At 40.7% G+C, this 27,368-nt stretch overlaps 1 protein-coding gene across 2 annotated transcripts; it reads right to left on the bottom strand.

Moving 5' to 3' along the window:
• Positions 1–2,288: 2,288 nt before the first annotated feature.
• LOC122666772 (general transcription factor IIE subunit 2-like) lies at positions 2,289–23,147 on the bottom strand. Of its 2 annotated transcripts, none has more exons than XM_043862840.1 (5): positions 22,863–23,147; positions 13,152–13,439; positions 12,066–12,197; positions 11,780–11,896; positions 2,289–2,701 (listed from the first exon to the last, which is right to left on the bottom strand). In XM_043862840.1, exons 2-5 carry the CDS (start codon positions 13,410–13,412, stop codon positions 2,354–2,356), a joined length of 858 nt encoding a protein of 285 aa, XP_043718775.1. In that variant the 5' UTR covers positions 13,413–13,439; positions 22,863–23,147; the 3' UTR covers positions 2,289–2,353. The 2 variants fall into 2 exon arrangements, with proteins under 2 accessions (XP_043718775.1, XP_043718776.1); XM_043862841.1 differs by having other exon boundaries at positions 23,037–23,141.
• Positions 23,148–27,368: the final 4,221 nt, after the last annotated feature.

The raw sequence follows: 27,368 nt of genomic DNA on the forward strand, positions 1-27,368 counted from the left end.
TGGGGGACAACAGGGAAACCAATATTCAACCTAATGTGTTTTGATTGCCCAAAGTAAACACGTAGTTCAAGGTACTTCCCATGATGGGGGACAACAGGAAAACCAATATTCAACCTAATGACATCTTTGATATGGGAGACGGTATTAGGGCTAAACATGACATTGGATTTTTGGACATAAACCTTTTGCCCAAAAGCATTAAAATAGTTGTTCAATGGAGATACCAAAGCATCTCCCTCGTTGATGCCAACCTTAGAGAATAAATGCAATCACCGCAACACAGGAGATGGAAAATACAAGAACCAGACCTATTGGTTTTAATTCCCCGGATGAAGCCAGACGCCTCAGCTTGAATGAGATGACACGAAAAGGCTTCTTAACAAAGAATGAACAAATAAGGGCTTAGGGGGTAGCCTTGGTGAAGTCCCCGTTGAGCGTGACCTAAGAAATATTCAAAACAATTAAGTTCGGGCACTTTTTCTTGCATAGTGGAAAAGCCAAATGGAGTAAAAATTTTGTGAACGGGTAAACCCCAAGGCAACCAGCTTACATATCAAGGTTCAGCCCAAATGGAGTTTGCCTAATGACTAAATAAAGAATTGAAAAAATAGAGACCACCAAGTATTGTTTCAAAAATCAGAATTGAATCTAAAGCATTTAGAAGTGGATCGCTAGTTGCTAGGGTTCCAGGTTTGAGTTGCCAATTCACATTATATATAAGGGAGGGTAAATCATTGAATTCGACCTAAAATTTACACATGGCCAATCCAAACTATTCCCTACATATCCAACTATAAAAATCGTAAAACCGCCCTTCCACCTAGCAATCTAGCTATGCTCATCAAGAAAACTCTCTAGACAATTTAGACAATATTTTGCCATTTAAAAAATGGTTGGACTATAAGAGTAAATTTAATACATGGTGAGCAATATAATCGAGATGGACTATAAAAATTAACACATGGCCTTTTGAGATTGGACGATACCATCTTCGATATTTTGGTTCGTACCGATGAGTTAAAAAAGTATGAAATGCAGATGTATCTAGGGGTGCAAGTTTGGCCCTGTCGGCTCGAGCCACCTTGAGTCCGAATAGGTCTTGGGTTGAGATACCCCTACTATGAATGCGAGTCAGGGCTGGGAATTTCTGACCCAAAGTCAGGACTGGGCCCATGGCCTCAGCCCAGCCCGGGCCTGACCCAACCCTATCTTCTTCTTCTCCCTGGCCTAGCCCGGATCTGGCTCTCCTTCAACCATGGCGGGAGTTGGAGGGTCCAACCCAGCAAAAACAAGGGGGGGTATGATCATTTCACAAAGGGGGCCCACTTGGGTCCCACTTGTGAAATGACCAAAACCCCCTTTGTTTTGTTGGGTTGGACCCTCCAGCTCTGCCACAGCTAGAGGAGAGCCAAATTGGTCTAGCCCAATCCCTACATCTCCCTTCCCCCTTCTTATGGTTAGAACCAATTAGGCTCAACCTAGCTTGGCCAAAAGGACTGATTAGGGTTGGTTCGGGCCAGGCCTGGCCCAACTAAGAGGGGTCAGGTTTGGACTGGCATTTTAAAAAGCCCGGCCCAACCCGACCTGTTGCAACCCTAGATGTATCAATACTTTTCCCAACATCTTAGGATTAAGTTTTCTTTCACCCACAATTAATGATTTGACCCCTGTGAAGGGTTGAAAGGGTTGAACGTAATCATCAACTCCAATGTGATTTAACCTATAATTCACCTCTGGAAAGGGTTGAATGTCATCATTAACTCTCATCCCCAATGAGAGAGTACCCTTCCTCGGTCCAATCATTAACTCTGTTTTTTGGTTGAAATTTCAGAAGATTCATCTAAGTCCAATAAGGGCCATTATTGGAAATATCCTCTCCTCACCCAAACCGGGTCCAACATTTTATCTGAAATGAAGATGCTTCTAATGTTGTGGCCTTGTGGGGCATGATTTTGCCTTGCAGCTAAACCAGAACTAAGATTTGTTTCTAACATTCATGAAGGCTGGAATAAACTACCCAAAAATAAATATAAATAAATGGATATGGTTAGAACAGATAATACGTTATCGCCATTAAGGTGATTCTTAGCTAAGCAGCCATATAAGATGAGAGTTACTCGTACACAAGGTTGTGATAGCCAATACTTGGTAGATAAATTGCAATGTGGAGGATTCCTTTGGTGTTACAATCATATCTACTCCAATTTTACCTTTATGTCTCCAGTCATTATGCTAGCAAATGCATCTGAAAAATGAATGCGGCCCCGCTCAAGCGAATAGCGACCCGCTCAAGCGGGTAGCGACTTATGTAAGCAGATGACAAGAAGAAGAAGGTTTATCATGTTCCACCCTTTCAGATGTCAGGGACATTCAAGTTTTGAAAGAGCTCCGGAAGGTGGGCATTCGTCAACTTAGTTCTCTTGCTGATCTCACGCTGCTTCTTCTTTGGCTTGGGCTTGGAGGCAGCTCCATGCGCCTGGGCCATAGCCCTCCTCTTGGCAGTGTTTGTTGCAGGCTTCATCCCATTCTTCTGAAGATCTTTCTCAATGTCAACCATATCACGTGGCAGCTCGATTCCCCGGAAGAGTTGCTTCAAATCATCATCTACCTTAATAGGTACCCTGGGGTCATTTGGGTATGCTATGTCCTCCTGTGAATCAAAATTCGACAGCAGCCAAACCTGGCCTGCAGCCTTCAGAGCCTGCAAATATCACAATGTATGCGGAAATGGAATTAGAAGAGTAGGACATGATTTTCTCTAGTGTAAATATGTAAGTTTGTTTCTGTTTTAAGTACTTGGGCTGCTTAGCTTCTTCATAACCAAAATGTTCTTCGTCTCAAATTCACACCACTGAGGCCACTCTAAAATCCAAGGGCTAATCACATGGTTAGAATCATATGACTGCAATGACTTCCAAACAACTAGGACCATTTGGTACATTAATTTGATACTAAGTGCAGTGACAGAGCAAAACAATATCTGAGTGATATGAGCCCAAGTGACAAAGGGATGTTGTGTGGGTATAAAAGCCTAGCATAATCCAGGTTAAAAAATTTAAGGTTTACTCATGAAAGTTTAGGTTGGAACAATAGTTTGAAAAATTGAATCGGAATCAGCCGATTCAAATCAAAATCGAACATTGATTCTGATTGTTGCAGAATCCCAAAATCCATTTTGGAATCGGCCATGAATGCACATTGATCTTCATTCTTTTACCAATTTTTCCCTCTGTTAGTCTGCAAAATAGCAGAAAATCAATGAAACTTACCTCTTCTAGCTAGATCTACAAGCCCATTGAATAAAAAACTCCAAAAAATAAAAAATTTGTAGAAATGTTTGCTTCTTCTTCCTGATTCCAGAAAATCAATGAAACTTACCTCTTCTAGCTAGTTCAGTGCATATGGTCATTTCACTGGCGTGGGGGAGCATGCATCTTCTTCATTTGTTCCCAGTTTTAAGTATGACACCCACTCACAGGGACATACTGGTGTTAGAGTTGTTAGAATATCTTGTATAAGGGTAGTTCTATCATTGTCCTGTTAGAAGACATGACTAAGTTGTATTTTTCTTGTTCTTGTTTTATTTCCTTTTACCTCCCTAGGGAGGCCTGTGTAATTTAGAAGAGTTTATTAATGAAGTAATATGTGTGTTGAGAATCTCTCAACACAACCAATTCTCTCCCAACTCTTCTTCTCTTCTCTTCTTCTCTTCTTCCCTTCTTCTTCCTCCTTGCTGTTAACTCCTTAATCTTCCATTAGAATCGATCCATTGAAGCTTTAACTGGGTATCAAAGCTAGCATCTCTGGTTTGAGAGTCGGCTCAGCTCAGTGGTTGTCTTCTCCTCTCTTTGGAACCCTATAAATGTAAAAAGGGTTCCATTAGAGGCTGTATATGTGAGATACTATACTTCCTACAGTCTTGGGAGTAGTATTCTTCAAACCAAGTCCATATGGAGGGAGTTTTAAGAGCTGCTGAAGTGTTTTGAAGCTTTGGAAGATGCCTGCCTAGCTACCGCCAGCCTGTGAAGCATTTCCCTTGGTTCTCCTTCTTCCCTCCATCTCTTGGAGTGAGACCTAGTGCCTTTGAATCGCCTAGGGAAGCTGTTTTAGACCCCTAACCTCTTGGTTGCTGAGAGGAAGGGTATTTAGCTCCCAACTGTTGTGAAGCATTGGAAGCAAACTCTGTTTTTCCGCCAGCAGTGGGCTATTTCAAGTTTGATTCTGCCTTTGGCAAATTGGTTTGCCTTGGAACTTGACTCATTCAAGTCGTATGGGAGTGTTGTTTTGAAGCCCTAAGAGCTTGTTCTTGAAGGTGGAAGATTGGAAGATTGCTGCTGCCTTTTTTTGTTGCTGATCAATGGGGGAAGTGGCTGGTTTGCACCCCATCATCCTTGTCTCTTTCAGAAGATCCAAGACAAATTTCCTTTGGCAAATGTTGATTCCTTTCCTTGATCTAGATACTTCAATCCCCAAGAAGTATTTCAAGAGTCCAAGGTCTTTGATCTCAAACTGTTTAGCCAGATAAGACTTCAATCTGTTTATCTCAGCAACATCATTCCCAATTACCACAATGTCATCAACATAGACAATGAGAGTTGTAACTATACCATTACTCCTCCTGATAAACAAGGTGTGGTCAGCTTGACTTTGATAATACCCATTCTTTAGAATGGCTTGTCTAAATCTCTCAAACCAGGCCTTAGGGGACTGCTTGAGGCCATAGAGAGCTTTCTTCAAGAGACACACTTTCCCTTCAGCTGAGGGACACTTAAGACCAGGTGGAGGCTGCATGTACACTTCTTCTGCTAAGTCTCCACGAAGAAATGCATTCTTCACATCTAATTGGTACATTGGCCAATCTTTATTGGCTGCCACTGAAAGAAGAACCCTGATTGAGTTATGCTTGGCTACAGGGGCAAAAGTCTCCTGGTAGTCAATTCCATACACCTGACTATACCCTTTTGCAACCAACCTAGCTTTGTACCTTTCCACTGTATCATCGGATCTATACTTGATTGTATAGACCCATCTGCATCCAACTAGAGTTCTCCCCCTAGGAAGATCAACTAGTGTCCAAGTATTGTTCTTCTCTAGAGCCACCATTTCCTCAGTCATTGCTTGAATCCATTTTGGATCGGATAAGGCCTCTGTGACATTTTTGGGAATGGAAGAAGACTCTAGAGCAATGGAAAAAGCAATACCTGTAGGAGAAATGGAGTCATAGGAAACAAACTGGGCTATGGGGTTAGTACAGGCTCTCTTCCCTTTTCTCACAGCAATGGGAAGATCTAATTCAGAAGGAGGGGAATTACCTGACTGAGGAGGATGAGACTGAGGATGTGGATCCAAAGAGGGGTTTTGGCAGGGTTGCTTATACCATGGCTGCTTCCCTTTTCCCTTCAACAAGCATTCACCCCTTGTAAATACACCATCTTCTTTGAATCTAATTCTCACTACTAGCATCACCATCACTACTAGCATCAATATCAACAACACCATCAGCATCAGCATCATCAACAACATCCACTTCTTTGTACTTTCCAATATCAAATAGGAATGGGGAAGTGGAGGTAGGCAAGGGAGATAGAAAGGGAATGACATCAGCATTCTGTTCACTGCTAGTACTCTCCCCCTGAACAGAATGTTGAGGGGAAGAAAAATAAGGGATGGACTCAAAGAAGGTGACATCTTTGGAGAGAAGTCGCCATCGGGAAGGAGGATGGTAGCACTTATACCCTTTGGTTGAATCAGAGTAACCCAAGAAGATGCACTTGAGGGCTTTGGGATCAAGCTTGGTACGGGCTGATTTGTTGACATGAACATAACAAACACAACCAAAGACTCGTGGAGTCAAGGAGAAAACTGAGGATTGAGGAGAAAGAAGAGCCAAGGGGTACTTGGAGCCAAGGAGTGGAGTGGGCATCCGATTAATAAGAAAGGCAGCGGTAAGAAGTGCATCAGACCAGAAGGTCTTAGGCACATGCATACCAAAGAGAAGACCCCTGGTGACTTCCAGCAAATGGTGGTTTTTGCGCTCAGCCACCCCATTTTGCTGCGGGGTGTCAACACAAGCCGGTTGATGGATGACGCCATTATCGGTAAAGAACTGTTGGAGCCCCCCAACATGTACTCACCCCCCTTATCAGACCTAACAAGTTGGATTCGAGTACCAAACTGAGTACGGATAAGTTGATAAAAATCCTTAAAAGCATCACAAACATCACTCTTTTGTTTCAACAAAACAGTCCAAGTAGACCGAGAATAGTCATCCACAAATGAAACAAAGTAACGAAATCCAGACAAAGAAGTAGTAGGGGAAGGCCCCCAAACATCAGTATGAACAAGAGCAAAAGGTGCAGTAAATCTATTACCACGATAAGGGTAAGAAGTACGACAATGTTTAGCAAAAATACAAGATTCACACTGAAAAACATAAGATGAAGGGAAAGAAGTAAACAAGTGGGGTAACTGTCTCCTCATAACAACAAAAGAGGGATGACTCAAACGGTGATGCCAAAGCATAACAGACTCCAAAGTACTACGGTCACTCCGACCACAAACATAGGCTGCAGCAGTAGATTGAGCAGGTAACCGTGGCTCAAGAAGGTAGAGTCCTCCTTTCTCAGTCCCACTGCCAATAACCCTCTTTGTCTCCAAATCCTGAAATACACAATAGGAAGGAAAGAAAGTGATACAACAATGTAAGGATTTGGTGAGATGACTAATAGATAATAGGTTAGTAGCAAAATCAGGAACATGAAGGACAGACTCAAGGGAAATAGAAGGAGTAACTCGCACATTACCCTAACCAGAGACAGAAGAAAGGGAACCATCAACAACCCTTACCTTGTCCTGGCCAGAGCAAATGGAGTAGAAATCAAAGTACTGTGACATACCAGTCATGTGATCAGAGGCTCCAGAGTCAATGATCCAGGTACGTGTAGTAGTAGGAGCAGATGAGACCTGCAAAGCTGAGGCAGAAGTAGTAGAGCCTCCAGAGGTGGAACCAGTAGCGGACCCTCCAAGGTGAGACATCAACCGACGGAAGGCTGCAATATCATCCTGTGAGAGGGAATCAGGAGCAGGCTGGGGTCCAGGTGGGTCAGACTCAGATGTCACAGAGTGAGCCCGAACTCCCCCTCACTTGCCTCCACGGGCACTAGATGAACCACCACGCATACCAGGGAGCTGTCCATGTAGATCCCAGCACCTGTCCTTGGTGTGTCCAAGCTTGCCACAATGATCACATTTGAATCGCTCACGGTGATCTCCACAAGGTGGCCCTTGGCCTTTCCCCCTACTTTTCTAGTCTCTGTGGGAACTAGAAACAAGAGCAGATCTCTCTGTGGATGGTGCAACATCCATAGTGGTTCTCCTGGTTTCCTCACTTTGCAAGTAGCTGCACACTTCATCCAAAGATGGAAAGGGACATCTGCCCAAGATTTGCAGGCGAAGAGGCTCATACTCTGGGTTAAGACCACCAAGCAAAATAAAGATCCTTTCCTTTTCTTGGCTCCTGTAGACCTTTGCCTGATCATCAGAATTGGACAACTGAAGGTTGTTATAGTGATCATATTCCTCCCACAAGCTAATAACAAAGTTGCAGTACTCTGAGATACTCCTATCACCTTGATTCATATGGATGATCTTTTGGAGGATTTGATACACCTTTGTTGCATCTCCAACTCTGTCAAAAACTTTGGAGACACTGTCCCGGATATCTTCGCGATCTCCTTACTCATAAACCTCCTACCTATCTCGGGTTTCATGGAGAATATCAGCCAAGTCATAACAGTGGAGTTCTCAGTCTCCCACTTTAGATAACCTGGATCAGTTGTAGCAGGAGCTGTAATAGACCCAGTAATATATCCCAACTTTCCCCTACGCAACTTCACAGACCGGGACCAATCCAAGTAGTTGGTATTATCCAACTTCACAACAGAGATTTGGGTGTTGAGATTATCAAAGGAAGCCATGGATGGGAATCCACTACTCAAGCTGCCAGCTATAGTAGACCCATTGACTTCAGAATCTTGGCTAGACACAGCAGACATAATAGGCAAACACTTCAACAATCAACACAGTGTTTTTGCTCAAGTGGGGAGTATACTCAACCCAAACAAAGAAGGCAAACCAATACACAAATAGTGCTAAATCAACCAAATCACTAGGCTGAGACCAAGCCTAGAAAACAGCAGGCATACAGAGAGCAAAAAGCAAGCATAACTCAGACCAAATCCTTCTAACAGCCAAGGAACTTCAGTTCATAACATTCAACAAGTGTACCATGATGCACACATTCCATTCTCAGCAACAAACAAGCACCCAATGCAGCAAACTTCAAAAAAGGCAAACAAAAAGCAAAAACAGAGCTGCTAATACCTGCGAATCATAAACTTCGTGATGAATGTGGCTCTTCTCTTATAGATGCAATTAAGTATCAAAGATTAGTTGGGAAACTAATCTATCTCTCCTTGACTCGACCAGACATCTCCTATGCAATTGGGGTGGTGAGTCAGTTCATGCATGCTCCCAGGAGTGGACATCTGGATGCAGTGTCTAGGAAAAGGTCTTCTATTTGCCAAGCATGACCATTTACAGATTGAAGGCTACACAGATGCTGATTGGGCTGGTTCAGTCTCTGATAGGAGATCCACTTCTGGATACTGTACCTTTGTAGGTGGTAATCTAGTTACCTGGAGGAGCAAGAAACAACCAGTTGTAGCTAGATCCAGTGCAGAGGCCGAGTTTAGAGCCATGGCTCATGGAATGTATGAGCTTATGTGGCTGAAGAGGCTTCTTCAAGACTTGAGCTTTACAACTGAAGGGCCAATGAGACTTTATTGTGACAACAAAGCTGCCATAAGCATTGCCCATAATCCGGTTCAACATGATCGAACCAAGCATATTGAGGTTGATCGTCACTTCATCAAGGAGAATCTGGATTCTGGGTGCATTTGTACTCCCTTTGTGAAGACAGGTGATCAAGTAGCAGATATCTTCACCAAGGGTCTCACTCCTGGTCTATTTAGTACCCTATTGTGCAAGCTGGGAATGAATGACATTTATTCTCCAGCTTGAGGGGGAGTGTTAGAGTTGTTAGAATATCTTGTATGAGGGTAGTTCTATCATTGTCCTGTTAGAAGACATGACTAAGTTGTATTTTTCTTGTTCTTGTTTTATTTCCTTTTACCTCCCTAGGGAGGCCTATGTAATTTAGAAGAGTTTATTAATGAAGTAATATGTGTGTTGAGAATCTCTCAACACACAACCGATTCTCTCCCAACTCTTCGTCTCTTCTTCCCTTCTTCTTCCTCCTTGCTGTTAACTCCTTAATCTTCCATTAGAATCGATCCATTGAAGCTTTAACTACTGGATAGTCCTTTATGGACAACTTCTTCCCCTACACATCCCACCAGTCGTACATGTTGCCAACACCATCAAGTCACAATGGCTCAGTGACTGGTTCTTCACATTATAGGAGCTATATCTAGGATAGATTACCTCTAGTATGTAGATGAGGCCATTTATAGGGCAATTGTGGAGGACTACGTGTGTTTCTTCTCGCACACTATGATGTGGCATGGATTTGTCATGCAGTCGAAGGAAAATGCACATCGACTCCATCGGGGACCTTGAGTGAACTCGATCCAACACGTCATAGTTCTTATTAGCACCTAGCAAACAGTATTGTATTGTTGTGATGTAAATAAATCACTTAGAGGGTTTATTTTATTGAAAATAAGATTTGGGTTGGGTTATGTAGGTGTTGGGCTTTTGATCCCATGGGTTTATTTTGTAATTGGCCAATTTAATGGGCCTAAAATATGGGTAGAAAATAGGAAAACGCGATTTACTTCCTTAGTATAGTTAGAGTCCTATTTTGAGTTTGTTTTCTTTATTATTTCACTTTCTTAGTCAATTTAGGTTACCTTATTAGTTAAAGATAGGGTTAGGCTTTTCCTTTTTAGTGTGTAAGTCTATTTTTGAGTCTTCTATATAAATTTGTAAGGGAGGCCAGCATGGTACAGAATTTGATTAATGAAATATTGGCTTTAGCCTGTTAAAAATCCTGAGATAGGTTGGGTGAGATGCCCAGGGTGACTGAGATAGCCATCCCCTTCCCCAACCCCCTCCATCAATCTCCAATCAAGCTCCATTCAAGTTTCAACTCTGCCATAGCCGATCTCTTGAAGAAACATATTCAGTAGCTGGAATTTCTCTGCAAGGTTCAAGATATTTTCAAACAACAAGTATGAAATTGAAATTCCACAATTATTCTTCTTCTCTTCTAGAAGGTCACATGCAAGGCGATTTTCGTGAGAATTCTGCAGCCAAATCTAACCGTTAGAACTTGCTGAAATTTTGATCGAATCTTCCCCAAACCCTAAGAGATACTTGATCCAAATTTCATTACCATCCACACAGCCGATTGTCTGAAGTTACCCTTTTACCCTTCAATCCTATTTCTCCTAGGATTCCTCAATAATTTCAGATCTATTCATCTGATTTAACTATAACTTTCAGCATCTCTTCTCTCCCATATAATCCACACTCTCCTAACTTAACCCTAAGATCTAACCCTATGTCCCATCACACCCTAACCCTGATTTTACAATTTCACATAATTTGACCTAGCCGATTTTCCCCAATCCATAACAGATCCTGGTTATTGGTTCTAGTTGGTGTCCTACCAATCTAGAATTACATTATGTTGGCACTTGGCTGTGTATGTAAACTGTACTTTGTAGTTTGCACTATTTCATAAATAATTAATCAAGTGATCACGGGTAAGGTTGCTCCATTGTGACCAAGTGGTCACGAGTTAGAGTCTGGAAACAGCCCCCCTGCAAAAACAGGGATAAGGCTGCGTACATTATGACCCTTCTGAGACCCCGTAGTGGCGGGAACCTCGTGCACTGGGTACACCATTCATGTTTCATAATTTACTTGTTTTACTTGCCTATTTTGTCTTCTAGTACTAAAACAATGTGTAGAATAAGCAATATTACAAAAGCTATACAATAGGGTTCAACGTTTACTGCCAACCAAGGGTGCAAATCCAAAACACCACTTTGTGTTACTTTTTTTGAAATATGAAGGTTTACATATGTTTATATAGGATAAAACAATGTTTCCCTGAACTATCGGAGCCTAATATGGCCATTTGCCCACTGAAAAAGCCAACCGAAACAGTGCCAAAAAATACATTGTTTCAGCGAAATTTCGGTATTTCGCCCGTCTTGATCTAACTGAATTGGCCTACCGAAATGAGATTTAGAACTATGGATTAAAGTAGCGAGAAACAGAACAGATATAAATACTATTGAATTGTATGGCCTTAGAGTGGACATGCAACATTTCTGAATTTGGGATAAAACTCAGGTATAGGTGTGGGTGTGAGTGTAGGATAAGCAAAAACGGAATTTGGGATATATATTTAGACTGGGGGAAATTTTAGATAGTGTTATGATAGTGGGCATGGTATTAGCAATAAGATAAGAAAGAAGAAGAAGCAGGCCAGCCAACCCATTCTTTAGTAACAGGAACTAGACTGGAGCCAATCTTGGCCCAGACCAAACAGAGCCTGGTTACAGCCCATCAGCCCTCCAATCCAATGATTAATAGCCAACATCAAATGTTATATTTCATGTAAATATGGAAGTATTTAAACAGCTTCTATTTTATATACATTTCATAAATATGGAAGTATGGATGCAGTCAGATACACTCAACCTTAAAAATGCTTTAAATGAAATGCCACGAAATTTAAATTTACCTGCAAGTCCTCCATCACAGTTAGATATGCATCCTTGAGATCAATAATAGCAATTCCCTCGGGAAACTTCCGTATCAATACAAGTAATTGGTTCTTGTCCTTCAAATCATGCTTTGACTGCAGATGTTTCATAGACAAAATTACTTCCCAACTACTTGGAAGGTTCTTAGAGAAAACCATTTATCCATCAGACACATGCAGTCAAAACCAGAACTTGCCTGGCTAAATCTTAAATTGCTCCAAAAACTACTGCTGTATCACTTCACATGTAACATGAAATGGTTACCTTGTAAGAGAAGCACCTCCCATCATAATGCACTTTAGGGTTATTCCTCAAACTGTCAAAGACAGCTTTGTTGGCATTTACATCAACATAACATGCTTCATTGATCTGCTCAGGTGTATGTGCTAACCGTGTCTGCAAGGAAGTTCTCAAAGGAAAGAAGAATTAGTAACTTTCTGAAATGTCCTTGAACCAACATAACTGATTACCATATATTCTTTAGAATACTAACTTGTTCTCCACCATCTTTGAGCAGATGAGAACATGGAAATAAAACTCAATCGAAACTGACCAAAATCTCCGAGTTCTCTCAGTTTCAGGCCTGGCTGAAATGAAACTTAGGGTCAAAACCCATGGTCAAAACTCAAGTTTCGACCCTAGGTTTCAACTCAGGGAGGCCCAAGGTTGGAACCCAGTGTTGAAACCTCGAAACAAGATCCAGCACATCTCATTTTCGGGCCTGACCGAAACCGGCCTCGAAACCGAGATTTAGAACCTTGGATGAGAATCATGAGATAGCAACATGCTGAACTTAAACACTAATCCTTTTTTTTTTTTATAGTATCATCTCCATAGATCAAAAGCTTGAAGAATGCAGATAAACCGAACTTGGCTAAAATATGGATGCTTTCACTAGTATTTACATATTCTTGTAGCTATTATCGAAAACAGTACACTATATCAATGTCCTTAATCAGTCTCCATTCAAATATTGACTTTCCTATACATCATCAGTCAATTTCCTGTTAATTCAGCAAAGTTCCGAGTCCTCACAATAGATAGCGATTTTTTTCCTAGACTCTACTAACGCTTGCTTCTGTTAGTGTCATCATAGTTTTAGCAAGTAAACATGTTAATTACATTTAGCTTAGCTTCTGAAACCATCTTAACCCATCTGGCATTACAAGTCATGGGAAGTTCTATTTCTTTTCCTCGAGAATATAGGCCCTAGCAGAGGCATTTAGGTATCATAACTCAACCAATGCACCCAGATATTTTTGTAGAAAAAAAAACTCCAAATGTTTAGTAGCAACAAGGGAATGCAGTGTTGATTTAGAACCATGCACGCAAGAAAGATCACCTCCATACCTCCAGAAGTATATCTAGAACACGCTTAATCTGAGCACCAACAGGACCCTTCCGTATGCTGTTGATATGTTGAAGCCTCTCTGTGTCATTTGAGAATTTGACTGGAGTAGCAGGAGCTCTGGCAGGAACTGGTGATGAAGTGCTTGCAGGTGTAGCTTTATGAGTTGCCTTTGAAGCTCCTGCTCGGGGGATGCTGGTGAGGGTAGATTGGCACTTCTCCTGCTGCTGCTTGAACTTAGCTAGACTTTCTTGCAATGCCATCGTATCTGTTCACTTAGCATTAACCTACTGGGAAAATTGGAAGAAAAACAAAACAAAGAAGAAAGAAATGACATGAGATTTCAACCACATGGACAAACTGGAAGGTTCTCTCTCTCTCATAAGCTGTGTTTCAAATTATCATTAAGCGGAATATCAGACCTTTAACTACCCATAAAAACAGAGGACAATTCAAAAAAAAATTTAACTACCCAGAAAAACAGAGGACAATTCAAAAATATTATGTGTAGGATAAAACAGAACACTAATTGGAGCTACCTAAGGCCATATAGGTTGAAACATCAAGGTAATATTTTGTGGTAAATATAGTTCCTTCTAATATATGCAATTAAATGATGCCTCCACTGACACAGAACCAAAAAACAACAACAACATTAGTAGCCATGATATATCAACAATTGTAGTATAACAATGTTAGTTGTAGTAATCATGGTGCCAGAGAATAGGAACAGAACTATGATCCATAGTTGTCAAGGCGACCCAAGGCGGTGGAGGGATGCCTACGCACTTAGGCGACAAGGTGCCCTCCTAGGAGACCAAGTGTTATTTTTTGGAAACAATTCTAAAAACTACTCCTCTCTCTTGCAGTCTTCCCCCTTCTTTCTATATATTTCATCTTCCACACCCAATTGACAGATGCAAGAACGTTGTTAAAAGGATACCGACTACAACAGTAGGAGAATTGTCTTCATCGTTGGCACTCCATACTTGAATCTCTTTCAACAACAATATGTTATTTATCCATATATTTAAAGGGCTTTTATGCTTGACACCTCCCGATCGAGGTGTCAAATTAATATTAACCTTACATTTTGCTTTTGCCCTCGCACACATTTCTTCAAATATCCCTCTTACATCTTGGGCAATGCTTGTAATTTGACAATTGCTTTTCAAGTGCCACTGTGAACACCAGAAAACATCTGCTGACCATGTTTTCTGACAGAACACCACATAGAACAAAAAACGGAGGGGAAGAGAGAAAGACATCAGGTTCCACAATTATTACCGTTTTCGAAGATTCACTTTCATCTTACCGCAAGTTACATAAAGATTTTCAATGGGCGCCACAATCCCTGGTTTCATGGTTTGAATCTTCTTTACGCCATGGGCTTGGTTTTGAACCAGAAAATGGACCCAACACTAGAACCGCGAGGGCTATTGTGCTCATGCTCTTGAATTAGTAATACACTAAAGGATCCATCCCAGTTACCCCCAATCTGCTTGGAATCATCCAACCTTAAATGCTTAAGGCTCTGTGATGTAGATTGATGGTGGTTGAGAGAATATTCAACAATAACTTGTCCAGGTTCATCCCCCATCGACCTAGCTTATTTGGGAAAGACAGTAACAAAATGTAAACCAACAGTTTAATAGAGAATACTTTCCAGATTTAGTGGATATCAAATATCAATCAGATTTGTTTTAGGTAAAGTATTAGCCATCGAGTTACTGATTTGGAAGAAGATGTTTCCGGACTTGCGTGTAGGTTCAGGTGTGCTGAGATCTTTTGGATGTTGGTTGCTTGCGGTAGTGGACTTCTAGAAGATCCCATGGCCAGCTGTATGGAGATAGCTTTGAAGGCTAATTGCTAATTACATGCAGATATTTACTTCCTATTTTGTAACTCCTAAATTAGTTGTTGCTGTTTGTTTAGTTTCTAATTTTAGTTTTCATATTTAGGAAGTAAGAGTTTTAGTTTATTTGGTTTCTCTCTGTAAAAAGGAAGGGATTGACTTGTGTATGGGAGGTTCTAGCCTTCAATCGATTTGATGTAATTGGATTGCATTATTATAAATAAAGCCAAGGGCTGTGCTACAGCTAAGTCGAGTTTCAGAAAAAATAATTAGCTTGGTTTAAAAAAAAAACCATTAATGGCTGTGAGATACAGTTGAGAGGGTAAGAGGCCCAAGGGAAAGAGTGAAAGACTCAATCCAATCCTTTATCCCTTCTATCTTCTTGATGTAAATCGGCTGTCTAAAACCAGCCACAGGTGTAAGGATTCTTCCCTACACCAGTAGTAGTGTAGGTATAGGGATTCCCCTACACCAGCACTAAATCGTGCGATTAGGTTTAGAGTTTATTTAATTTTTACTTAGTCTCTTATTTGAGTCCTAATTGGAGTTATAATCCTAATTGGGATTTAGTTTTGAATCCTAGTTGGGAATCCTAGTTTTAATTTGAGTCCTAGTTCTATTTTAAGTCCTAGTTTAAGTCTGTTTTTTCTATTCAACCATGATCCTATAAATGTGTAAGAGCTCTTCAGAGCCCTCACGAATTAATGATACAGAATTTTTGTTTAATGGAATTGTGAATGCAAGTATGAGACTCCCATCATCATACCCGATCCCCTCCCTCTCCTATTCTTCTATTTCTGCTGCTGGTTCTTCAAGGTGAACCTCTGCAACTTCAAGAGGTTTCTTATATCAGATTTGGTGACTGTTTTCAACCAGTCAAGAGGGCTACTCGATCCATGTTGGTAAAGTCACAGATCTGGTTGGAATCTGATTTCTCTCATTGAAGACTCGAGTTATTTGATCTCCAAGCTTCTTCACAGCATCTTCTGAATTCTACTTCAAGTTATTGAATCAGGGTTAAGAGCACAGCTTGCAAGCATTATCTTCTCTTCTCATTCCAGATCTGAATTTCAATTGGTGACTGGTTTGTCTGAAACTCTAAATTTATATTTTCATTCTTCTACTTTCTAATGCGGTGATTTCACCAAAACTTAACTTCAGACCATCAAAATCCACCCAAACTTGGACCAAATCTCCTCACACCTAGTGGGAAACTCAATCTTGGTTAGAGCCCCAACAGACAACCCTAAACCCTAGAATCTATCATTATTCTCTTTCCAGAAACCCAGAGACCTAACCCTAAATTGCTGCAATTCAATTCCAGCACACTTTCCCCCCATCAAAACTTAATGTAACCTTCACTAATAGACTCCCCTACATCAACTTAGCCTAACCCTACCATCAAACCCTCGGTTTCATTAAACCCTAACCCTAATTTGACCAAAAATCCCAATTTTGACCTACCCGATTTACCAGTTCATAGCAGATCCTGGTTACTGGCTCCTAGTTGGATTATCTACCAATCTACGAATTCATCACTTCTATTTTCCTTTTGGAGTTTCTATTTTATGCCCTGCTATTAAGCCTTTATCTGAGAGTGATGTGAGGCTCTATTGGTGCTGTTAAGGTACTGTTTACATGGTGCAAACCCGGGTTGAAATAACCCTGACTGGGTTGCTCGTGGACCCACCCAAGCAAAGGAGCACTCAAATTCAGAGTTGATGGCAAAACAATAAATATTTGAAGTCTCACAAGAGCAATGGTAGAATGGTAATTAATGGAAGGTTTTAATGGATGGCAGTATTGTAATTATTTTGAAGTTGTGAAGAAGGAATGGCGGAGTTGTAAATTATCAGTAACTCCAAAACATAAGTAAAGGATTCAACGTGTGGGTAGAAGGGTATTATTGGAACTGAAACATTTTGTGGGGGTAAACAGAATAGCACCAATGAACCTAGGGGTTTTGTGTAAATAACAATAGTGTCCTTACTTGCAATTTCATAAGCTTATATATTCTTCAACCTTCAACAAAATAGAAACCAGAATTCAAAACGGAAACCCATGACTCATCTAATCCATCAAACTCCCTCAATAGGCCTCCCATTGATCTGAAATTTCAGGAGGAGGTAACTATCACGCAAGCCACTGAAGATCGACCTCCAAAACAGTATAAATTGGCATCCAGCAACCTGGACAAATCTCTGCAACCTGAACTTGTCGATGGAGGAAAACCAGACATGAATCTGAATTGTAACTTCTAACAGGTGAACCGATTGGGAGCAGGGATCCAGGGTATGAATCGCCCTAGGGAAAGAAACCAGTGACTTGAGTCTTAGGACCAAGCATCCTATGTTAAAGATTTGACAAGGCTTTTGCTGAATCTGGTGGTACCACCCAGAAAGAAAGAAAGAAAAAAAAAAGTGACCGGTGCTAAAACCTTGAACAGGGAAGAAGGAATTGAAAGGAGAAATCAGAAGATGGGAGAAGAAAAGAACGCAAGGCTCATGACAGCCATCATCGTAACCCAAATAATTTCTATTCAAACTCTCAAATCTCAATAATATGCTGGTTACAAGAATATTTAAAGAATCAACAATCCTATTCCTACCACGAACTTGAAATTGACTTCTACTCTACTCTGGACTCTAAAATTGAAACGGATTCTAACTTTAACTTGCTATTAACGACTCTAACAAGATTTAAACAAAAAAAAAAAACAAAGGAAAATTACATTATTATCCCTAATTAAACCAACGCCAAACTGCATCATTACATGCTTGACAGGACCCATCGAGTTCCTGAAGAAGTCAGATCTGGAGGTCAAGTTCTCTTACCTGCGGCTCATCAGATTGATATTCTTCTCCATAAATTTCGAATGTTGATATCTACCAACCCTGCCACCAGTTGCTGTCTATGTTTTGAAGGACCAAACAACATCTCAGACCTTCCCTTCGCTGGAGATTTCAAGTCCATCTAATGGTTTGATATCGTTATAATAAGATCCTACTTGGGGTTAGGTTCCTTGAGTCCTAGCCTTACATTACTCTGATTGAATTATCCAACATGATTTCATGTGAACATGTCAGCCAAACCACCCAACATATCTTGGTTTTAACTTTTGACAGAGCCCAAAATAAAAGATAATCCCGTGATATTTAAAAACCGACTAGAGCCATATTTTAAAAGTTTAGTGGGTGATGGGGCTGATCAGCCAGAGAAGAGAAGCAGAGAACACAGAGGAAGAATAGTGTCACAAGATTGCGCAAAGGTTCATAGGATGGAAAGTTGCTCAGTCACTGGCATCTAATAATCAGGCCGGAGGAGGTTCTACTACCTATGAGATATTTGGAAATATAAAAGGAGAGGTACTCCAAACATAACATTTCAAATGTGAGGTACCCTAAACATAGATATCATAAACATTACGGACCTCAGCTGTAATTTACACAAGAATAAAATGAAATTATGTTGCAGTTCAAAATGTATACTTAAAAAAGAAAAGAGGAAATGGAGGGGAAAGTTTCCAAATAGCGCAAGAACCGATGAAGAGCAAGAATACAGGAGAAGCTGGCTTAGCATGTCCAATTGCTCTTCACGTTCGTCTCCTAATCCGTACCCCATTGAATCGATCGATGTAAGTGCATCTGTTATTTTTTCCCTTTTCTATGAATGGTGTATTCATATGAGTCTTTATTCATCTTATTATCCTTCGCCACACTTCTGGTGAATTATAAAGGGTTCTTTTGGAAGGTAAGAATCGAGACTCTGAATTAAGATATTGGACCGTTGAGCTCAATACAGCACACTTCACATTGGGCAAATTGGTCATTGAGGACTAAATTGTATAGAAAATGTGACTCTGGCCAACCTGCCAAGGTATTTTCTATCCAAGACAATTTATAGGGATGCTAGTTAGTAGTAAATGAGAGGTAAAGATTGTTTGATACATATAGGATTCAACTGTTTGAAAGTTGAAACTATTTATACTGATTATGTAAGTATTTAAGGAAGAGTAGAGATTTCGACCAGGTGAGATGTATCAAGGGTGATGATGAAAGAGTATTGGTAAGGGATGAGGACATTGTAAAGAGGTGGGATGAGTATATTTGTGACCTATTAAATGGAGATAGGTCGAGTGGAAATGAACCGGACAATTACATTATTCAACAAGACACCACACGTCATAGATAAATACGAAGGGTTAGTGTGGTGGATGTTAAAGAAGCCTTAAGAAAGATGAAAGGAGGCAAGACATCAGGCCCATATGAGATACCTATAGAAATGTGAAAAACCCTAGGAGGTTGTGGGATTTACTGGTTAACCAATCTGTTTAACAGGATCATGAACAAGGAAGATGCCAGATGAATGGAGAAGAAGCATCGAAGTCCCGATCTATAAAAATAAAGGTGATATCCAATGTTGCAATTACTATAGAAGCCTAAAGCCAACAAGTCACACTAACAAACTTTGGGAGAAGGTTATTAATGCAGATTCATCATCGAAATGGGCTTATTTCTTTAGAAATAAGTCTAGGGTTGGGATATATATATGTTGGGCCTTTGTTCCCAACGGTTTTCTATGTAATAGGCCACTTTAATGAGCCTAAACTAGGGGTACATAGGTTGCATACGGGATTAACCCAATACTTAGTTTATTTTTCATGTTTTAAATTGAACCGGTTGAACCACCGGTCCAATTTAAGTGAAATGTTCCTATTGGCTGATAGGGTCTTATATCCTATCGGTTACCTAGGAATCTTCTTAGTTTAAGTGTTTTAAATTATTTTAAGTAGTTTAATTATACCTCTCCACGATTTATGAAGAGCGAAGAGTTGTAATAGCTTTAGGATTTGGTCTATGGCCTTTTATTATAAAAGATTAAATCGTGGGAGGCTCCCCCACAGTTGAATATTAAAAACAAAAATCAGAATTGTTGGCTGCCGATTGTTGCTACTATTGCTCTTTGGAGTGTTTAATTTGTGGTTCTATCAAGGAAGAAGGGCAGGTGGATCCTGTGACTCTTTACGCTGTGACGGCTGGGAGGTTCTTCTCTGAAGGTGGTTCTATCCTTCAACCCTGTTCAAGCTGCTGCCAATGGATTTCTGTTGCAACTTGTTCACTAATTTCTTCTTTTATTCCTCTAATTCCAACCCCCCCCCCATCGATCCCCTTTATTTTTGTGCTTGAATTCCATTAAACCCTAGGTCTTGTTGCCCAGCCATATTTGACCATCAGAATTTCTTCAAATTCAAACCACAGCCTCCATACTACATCCCCTCCACTCGATCCAACTTGCAGCCCCATCCTCCCACTCCAACCCTAATTTACCTTGTCTCTGTAAAACCAAAAAAAAACCCTAAATTCCAAAATTAGTACTTCCAGCCAATAAAAACCTCCCATATTTGGATCGAACCTTCCCCTCCCTACCTGGAAAAAAATTCAATCCTAACCCTAGTCCTAAAATCCCATTAAAAACCCTAGTTTTAGCCTAAGTTCTAAAACCCGAAACCCTAACCCTAATTTTCTGAAATTCAATTTTTTAGTTAAACATCATCCAAACCTACATTAATAGCTACTCCTAGACCTGCCCATCAATACCCTATAAAATTCATCTTCACATTCATAAACCTAACCTTAGATTTGACCTAAACTGCAATTCTGTCCTACTGAGACTGCAGAACAGCAGCCCCTTGATTCCTTTGTTATTAGATCCTTGATAATTGGCTTCTAGTAGGATCCCTTCCTATCTAGAGCTACATTAGTTATTGAAGCCTGTTTGAGAAGAGAGACTCATATCTCGGTGAACCAATTTGGCTTTATGCCAGGTAGATCCACGACAGAAGCTATCTACTTATTGAGGAGGCTCATGGAAAGATATAGAGATAGCAAGAAGGATCTCCATATAGTCTTTATTGATCTGGAAAAAGCCTATGACTGAGTCCCTAGAGATTTAATCCGGCTGGTTCTAATAAAGAAAGGGGTATTGAGTAAATAAGTAGATATAATTAAAGATATGTAAGATGTCGTGGTGACTTTCGTGGCATCTGTGGGAGGTCAGGACAAGAAATTCCTAATTACAATTGGGTTACATCAGGGATCAGCCTTAAGCCCTTATCTATTTGCACTTATCATGGACGATCTAACCAAGAGCATTCAAGAGAAGATCCCAAGCTGTATGCCCTACGCCGATGATATCGTTTTGATGGATGAGACAAAAACAGGGATTAACGCTAAACTAGAGCTATGTAGATTAACCATGAAAACAAGAGGCTTTAAGATTAGTAAAAAGCAGACGGAGTATATGATATGTAATTTTAGTCACACTATGATGGTTACTGACTTGGTGTGAATTGAGGAAAGAGAGTTACCGCAAAGTGACTAGTTTAGATATCTAGGGTCAACCATCAATAAGGAAGGTAACATAGAGGATGATGGTTCACATAGGAATAAAGTGGGATGGATGAAGTGGAGAGGTGCATCCAGAGTGTTGTGGGACCGACATATCTCCCTTTGAAGCTTAAAGGAAAGTTCTATAAGACTGTTGTACGGCCGGCTATAATGTATGGGGCAGAATGTTGAGTAGTTAAAGAAGTGTCATGTTGAAAAGCTAGGTAAAACTAAGATGAGGATGTTAAGATGGATGTACGAAAAAGCTAGGAAGGATAAAGTAAGGAATGAACGTATCAGAGCTGACTTGGCAGTTGCCCCGATCAATGACAAGCTCTGTGAGAATCGTTTGAGGTGGTATGGTCATGTTCAATGGAGGCCGAGAGATGCCCTAATAAGGAGGAGTGATTTGATTCTAATTGAAGGACCTAAAAGTGCTAGGGGTAGGCCTAAAATGACCATAGGAGAAGTTGTGAGGAAGGACATGCATAGTCTAGGTCTTGTACCACGTATGTCCTCGGATAGAACCTATTGGAGGACAAGGATCCATGTTGCGGATCCCATTTAGCTGAGATTTTCCTAACTTGTTGGGTTGTACCTCTTTCCTATTACGTTCATTTTTCTTTTTTTTTATGGTCCGTCTCTCATTTGATATTTTCCATTTTCCGTTTCTCATCTCAAATTCTATTCTTCTTTTCCCATCTCTTCATTCCCCTTTTTTGTCTAGACCTTAGTTTTCTTTACTTTGTTTTGTTTGGATCCATGTAACCGACCCCATTAAGTTGGGATAAGGCTGAGTTTGTTGTTGTTGTACGTAAGTATTTACATTCAGACATAAACCGAAACACCAAGATAGTTAATCGGTTTGTTATCAGTTTCGACCTCCAGAGAAAGAGGGGTTTTCTGACTGCTCCATCACCGGATTCAGCCATGTCCAACATGAAGACAATGTTGCTCGTATTGCTCAAAGCCCACTTCCTCATGATGAACTTCGTGTTTAAAAAACCATTTAAAGGCGGTGCCGTCAGCAGAGAGTCTCGTGGCAGAGGAAAGCCTCTAAAGCTTCTAGAGTTTCAGAAAACTTGGCTCACGAAGCTGAAGAAGACAAGGTTCAGAATACGAATGAGCTTCAAGGAATGAAGAATCAGGAAGTTGAAACTCGGGCTTCTGTAAAGGCTGAAGAAGGGGAACATGAAGACTCTCAAAAGCAGCTAATTACATGCTTTTCCTCTCAAATTTCTAGCCTAAATTCCCCATCCATACCTCAACTGACACGAAAGATTACCCAGAGACCAAATCGGGAATTCAAATATCGTGAGCGAAAATTCAGATCGGCATATAAGAACTGATCAATCAAAACCCTTACCGAAGAAGTTTTAAAAAAAAACCCTGATTAAATCTAAATAAAACAAAAGAAATTATTCACTGGATCTTCATCACACATGGCAAAGGAAAGTTGATTCTATTCGTACCTGAAACAGCACCAATAAGAACGAAGCTCTGAAAGAAAGTTGCAGCGCGTAAACAATACTTTGCGAAAGCAAAAATCCTTCAACCCGTTGCAACGAAGAACGAGAGAGGATGATTCGAGGGATATGATTTCTGAAATTAGGGTCTGGTGATTGGGAAACGGTAGGAGAGATTACCGGGATTGGTTGTGGCAGCGCAGGGGCCAGTTACCGCTTTACAGGCAAAGTCTCTACCGCAGAGAGATTGAGTGTTGCCATCGAATACTACACTGAACGACGGACGGCGTCTCTCTCTCTCTCAAGTAAGGTCGACCAACCCTGTGTAAATTTTCAGTCTAGATGACGCTTACATATGGCAAAAATGGTTCAACGATCAAAGGGAAAATGTCTTCTGAGCTTTAAGGCAGCCAACAGGGAGGGTGGGACATGGGAGACGGTTGGGGCGGAGTGGAGAGAGTCCATGAAAAGAAAAGAAACGTAACTCATTAAAAATGAACTGAAGCGTTCAACAGTTCAAACTACATGACAAAAAAAATTGAAAATTTTCACCTATCTCCCTGAGATATCATTTAATTACAAAAATACTCTTCAGCTTTGAAAAATTCTGCGTACCCAAGGTTCTTAAAAGTTAACACATGCCCCTATTCCGTTGGTCTAAGACTATAGTATTAACATTAAGAGCTAAAATGACAAAATTACCCTTCAAAAAAAAAAAACCCTTCAACTCACCTTCCCCAAAATGGTTTAGGGTTTCAAAAAAGAAGAAGATGAGTTGCAGGTATCCTTCCTGGTTTGAGAACTAGGCATCCTTCTCTTTGGTGCCCTTTAGATTTTTAGTGCATGTGGAGTTGTAAACCTATAGATTGGTTGACTAGATTGGTCATGACATGGATCAGAACCTATCACATAACAAACTAGAGTTCTACCAATCAGCTTAGCTGGTCACTTCTAGTCCAAAATCCAATGATATAGAAGCTTAATCAACATTCCATATATGAAGTAAGGCAAAATCTTCAGTCAAAGTAATCCAAACCAGTCTATGGGCTTAGGGCTCTTATAATTGTAACATGTTTCATGACAAAGCACCATAACTCATAGGTCGGTGGTCCCCACCTAGATAGGTTTAATCAGACTGAAAATTTCCTTTTGTCGAAGACTCCAAGCTAGTGCTTTTTTAATCATCATTTCAATGCCTGTAAGAGTTTCAAGATACCCCAAACTTAAACATTCACATCAAATCATTAAAAATAGGGAAAATTATGTACCCATCCCCTGTACTTTGCCCTAATTATACTTTCCTCCCCTTGATTTTGCCCAATTATATACAATTCTCCTGTAGTTTTCAAGAAATTACTAATTTCTCCCCTACCGTTAGCATGTCTGTTCGGTGCTGACGTAGCATGGTTAGATTTTTTATAATGCCCAAACTAACCCTTGGTCATTGTGAGATGACCTTTTTACCCTTCTTCTTCTTCCTCCTCCTCTTGCAACTTCGTCCCCACCATACTCCTGCATCCTCTGATTTTGGCATTGAATCAAACTTTTCTGAACCCAACAATACCCTTCTTCTTCTTCATGCTACAATCCCACCCACCCCCACCCACCTCATCATGGATAAATTCACATTTTTATTACTCTTCTTTTGGGTTATTCAGGCACAATGTGTATCCCACATAAGATTTCTCCATCAATTTCATGATCTGGAGGTTCTGTAACTGTCCCCACTGCTGCAAGAGGTTTGCTTATGTTTCATAGTCCATATTCTTCTTATCCAAACTCCCTAATACGCTCCTCCCGTTGTTTGAAACTAAATCAGAGGAGGAGAGATGATGAGATCGGGATCTTCTCCATTGACGATTCCGCAATTGATGCCTCCACCCGTATCCTTATCGCTTTGCGCTTCCCTGCAAATGACTACAAGGACTTCGGGCAGCGAAGAGAAACCGGGCAAGACACATGAACCTTACTACTATTACTACTCACTTGGATTAGAGCTACTCGCACGACTGCCATGATTCGATTTAAAGCTAGCTAGCTCACAGAAATTAAATGATCAATCCAAGCTACAACCTCCCTGTTTCTTTTCTTTCAAAAGGGTATTTATAGATGGAAATTGGGGGTTCAAGAATGTGGGTTTGCATTTGGCGATTCTGGGTGCTCATCGCTTAGTCCTATATTAGGGTTTGATCATATGCAAGTGAGAAACAGAGCAATATGCAAAGGAGATTCCTTCGGTTTTTAGGTGGGAGATGGTGAATAGTTGTTCATGTTGCAGCTAGAGGAGGTAACTTGGATAGCTGAAAAAAACGAGTAAAACTAACCTAATTTCTATAATGCTAGCATAGCCAAGCAACATGCCCGCCAACCATTTAACCAAAAACCTCACTCACACACATCACATGGGAGTATAGTTACCCTGTCACTCCAGCGTGTTCAAGCAAAGCAACAACGTTGGAAGATTGAAATCAACACCTTCTGCTATGCTCTTTACGCGGTAATGGAAGCTATGATGATGAACCCATCTACTGTTCAGTCTTTGTAGTGCGTGAATTTAAAGTTTTAGGGAATAAGGGTCCGAGGAGGAGGAGGCAGCAGCTGTAGTGATGGCGGTGGTGGTGGTGGTGGAGGAAAGAAATGGGTGTTTCAAGGTTGAAGATGATGAAAGGGGTATCATTGTAATTCTACTTGTGGTGTTTTAGAATAAGGGTAATATTGTTGTAAGTACCATAGTCCTCGTGAGGGGGGTTTCCTTGGCCTTATGGCAACAGGATTTGTCTTTCATGGATTATCGCGTATCATTTCGATGCATCATTATGGGGGATTGAGATCATGCTTCATAGAAATGAAGTCGCCACCTAGGATTAGAGCCTAGGATCCAATGGGTGTAGCCCCATCCGGAGTTAACGAAAAGGGCTACGTGATTCCATATGGTCTGGTCAGAGATTATAGGTAAGTGGTCAGGTTACGAGCATGGGAAGGTATTAGCACCGTATCTCGCCCGGGTAAACTAGTCTTTCTACTAGATGCAAGGTTTCCAAAATTCTCCCTTATTAATATGTCATATATCAACATGCAATACTAAATTATGATGCACTAAACATGACAAAGAAAAGGAAAAATCATCTACTATGTACATTAAAGCGAGTTACTTTAATGGCCTACATTATGCCAAAATAAAAAGGAAAGAGACAAATACCTGTTAAAAAATAAAAAGAATAAAGAGAAATATGCGATGTCCCACGACTCAGGTGGAGACGGATGATCGACTTGCCTCTCTCTTGTCGGACAGAGTAAAGGCTATATGAGATGAGTTTCGTTACTCAGACTTTGGGCAAAGCAACATCTGTATAAGGGGTTTTCGTTATTTGTATGCAAACAGAATAACGGCTTAACCTGAGATGGGAGCACTCCCTCTTCAAATAAGGTAATCGAAGGATCTACCCGCGACTTGAGAGAAACCTCACAAAAATCATTCAAAGGGGCTTGAATGGAGACAAAAAGGCCAAAAAATAAATAAATAAATAAACGGATTGAAACCCTCTCCCCACTCTCCTCTTGCTTGTCTAAAATGAAGGAGGGGGGCCTCCCTATTCATAGGGGGTGACCCACTAATCACGACGCCGTGATGGTCCTCTACGGTGTCGTGGAAGGGTTTTCCACGGCATCGTGGATGACGTCACTTTGGTGATTTCTGTCCTTTTCCACAGCGCCGCGATGAGTTACCACGGCACTGTGGAATGCCTTTTCACGGCGCCGTACTCTGGGCATGACATCACTAGGCATTTTTTGGGCTTTTCTGGACCAGTTTGGGCTTATTAGGCTTTTTTTCTGGGGCCTCCCTATTTATAGCGTGACCATCGTGGCCAGGGAAGGTGAGCAGTACCTCCTTCATCATTTGGTAAAATTGTCTTATAAGTCATTTTTAAGGATGTCAAGATGATTTGGCTTAAATGTAGGGGCAAGAGTCCTTCTTGAGAGAGATAACGATATCTGTCCGTGTGCTGTTGTCGTCATCGCCGAGGGGTGACAAAATTCAATGTCTACAATTGTCTTTTCAAACCATTAACTAACAACACCCTAACACCATCAGCTCATAAGGGGTCAAAATGTAAGGTGGGAAAACCAAGGGGAGGAATGTGTCATTAGGGCAAAGTACAGGGGAGGGGTACATAATTTTCCATTAAAAATATGATCTGTCCATTTTGATATGATCATGAAGAGGTAATTCCTCATACTCAAGGTAAACTCTCTAAACAACATTCGGAACTATTCCATTCAATATTGCTCTTTTATCTTCCCAAACTCTATTCCTATCGTTCGGATTTTGACTTAAGCACCAGAGAGTACGTCCCCCACAGAATCCTAGTCCGTCCCTCTTTTGTGCTCTCTCTGGTTTAAGGTGTGCAGGCCTCCCAGTGACAAATCATCCATTCAGGTTTCAACAGCAACACCCAAATTTGGAGCTGAACATACATGGATTCTTAGGCAAAGATAGGAAAGGAGAACTTT

Source organism: Telopea speciosissima, chromosome 7, assembly GCF_018873765.1.
Source record: "Telopea speciosissima isolate NSW1024214 ecotype Mountain lineage chromosome 7, Tspe_v1, whole genome shotgun sequence".
NCBI lineage: Eukaryota > Viridiplantae > Streptophyta > Magnoliopsida > Proteales > Proteaceae > Telopea > Telopea speciosissima.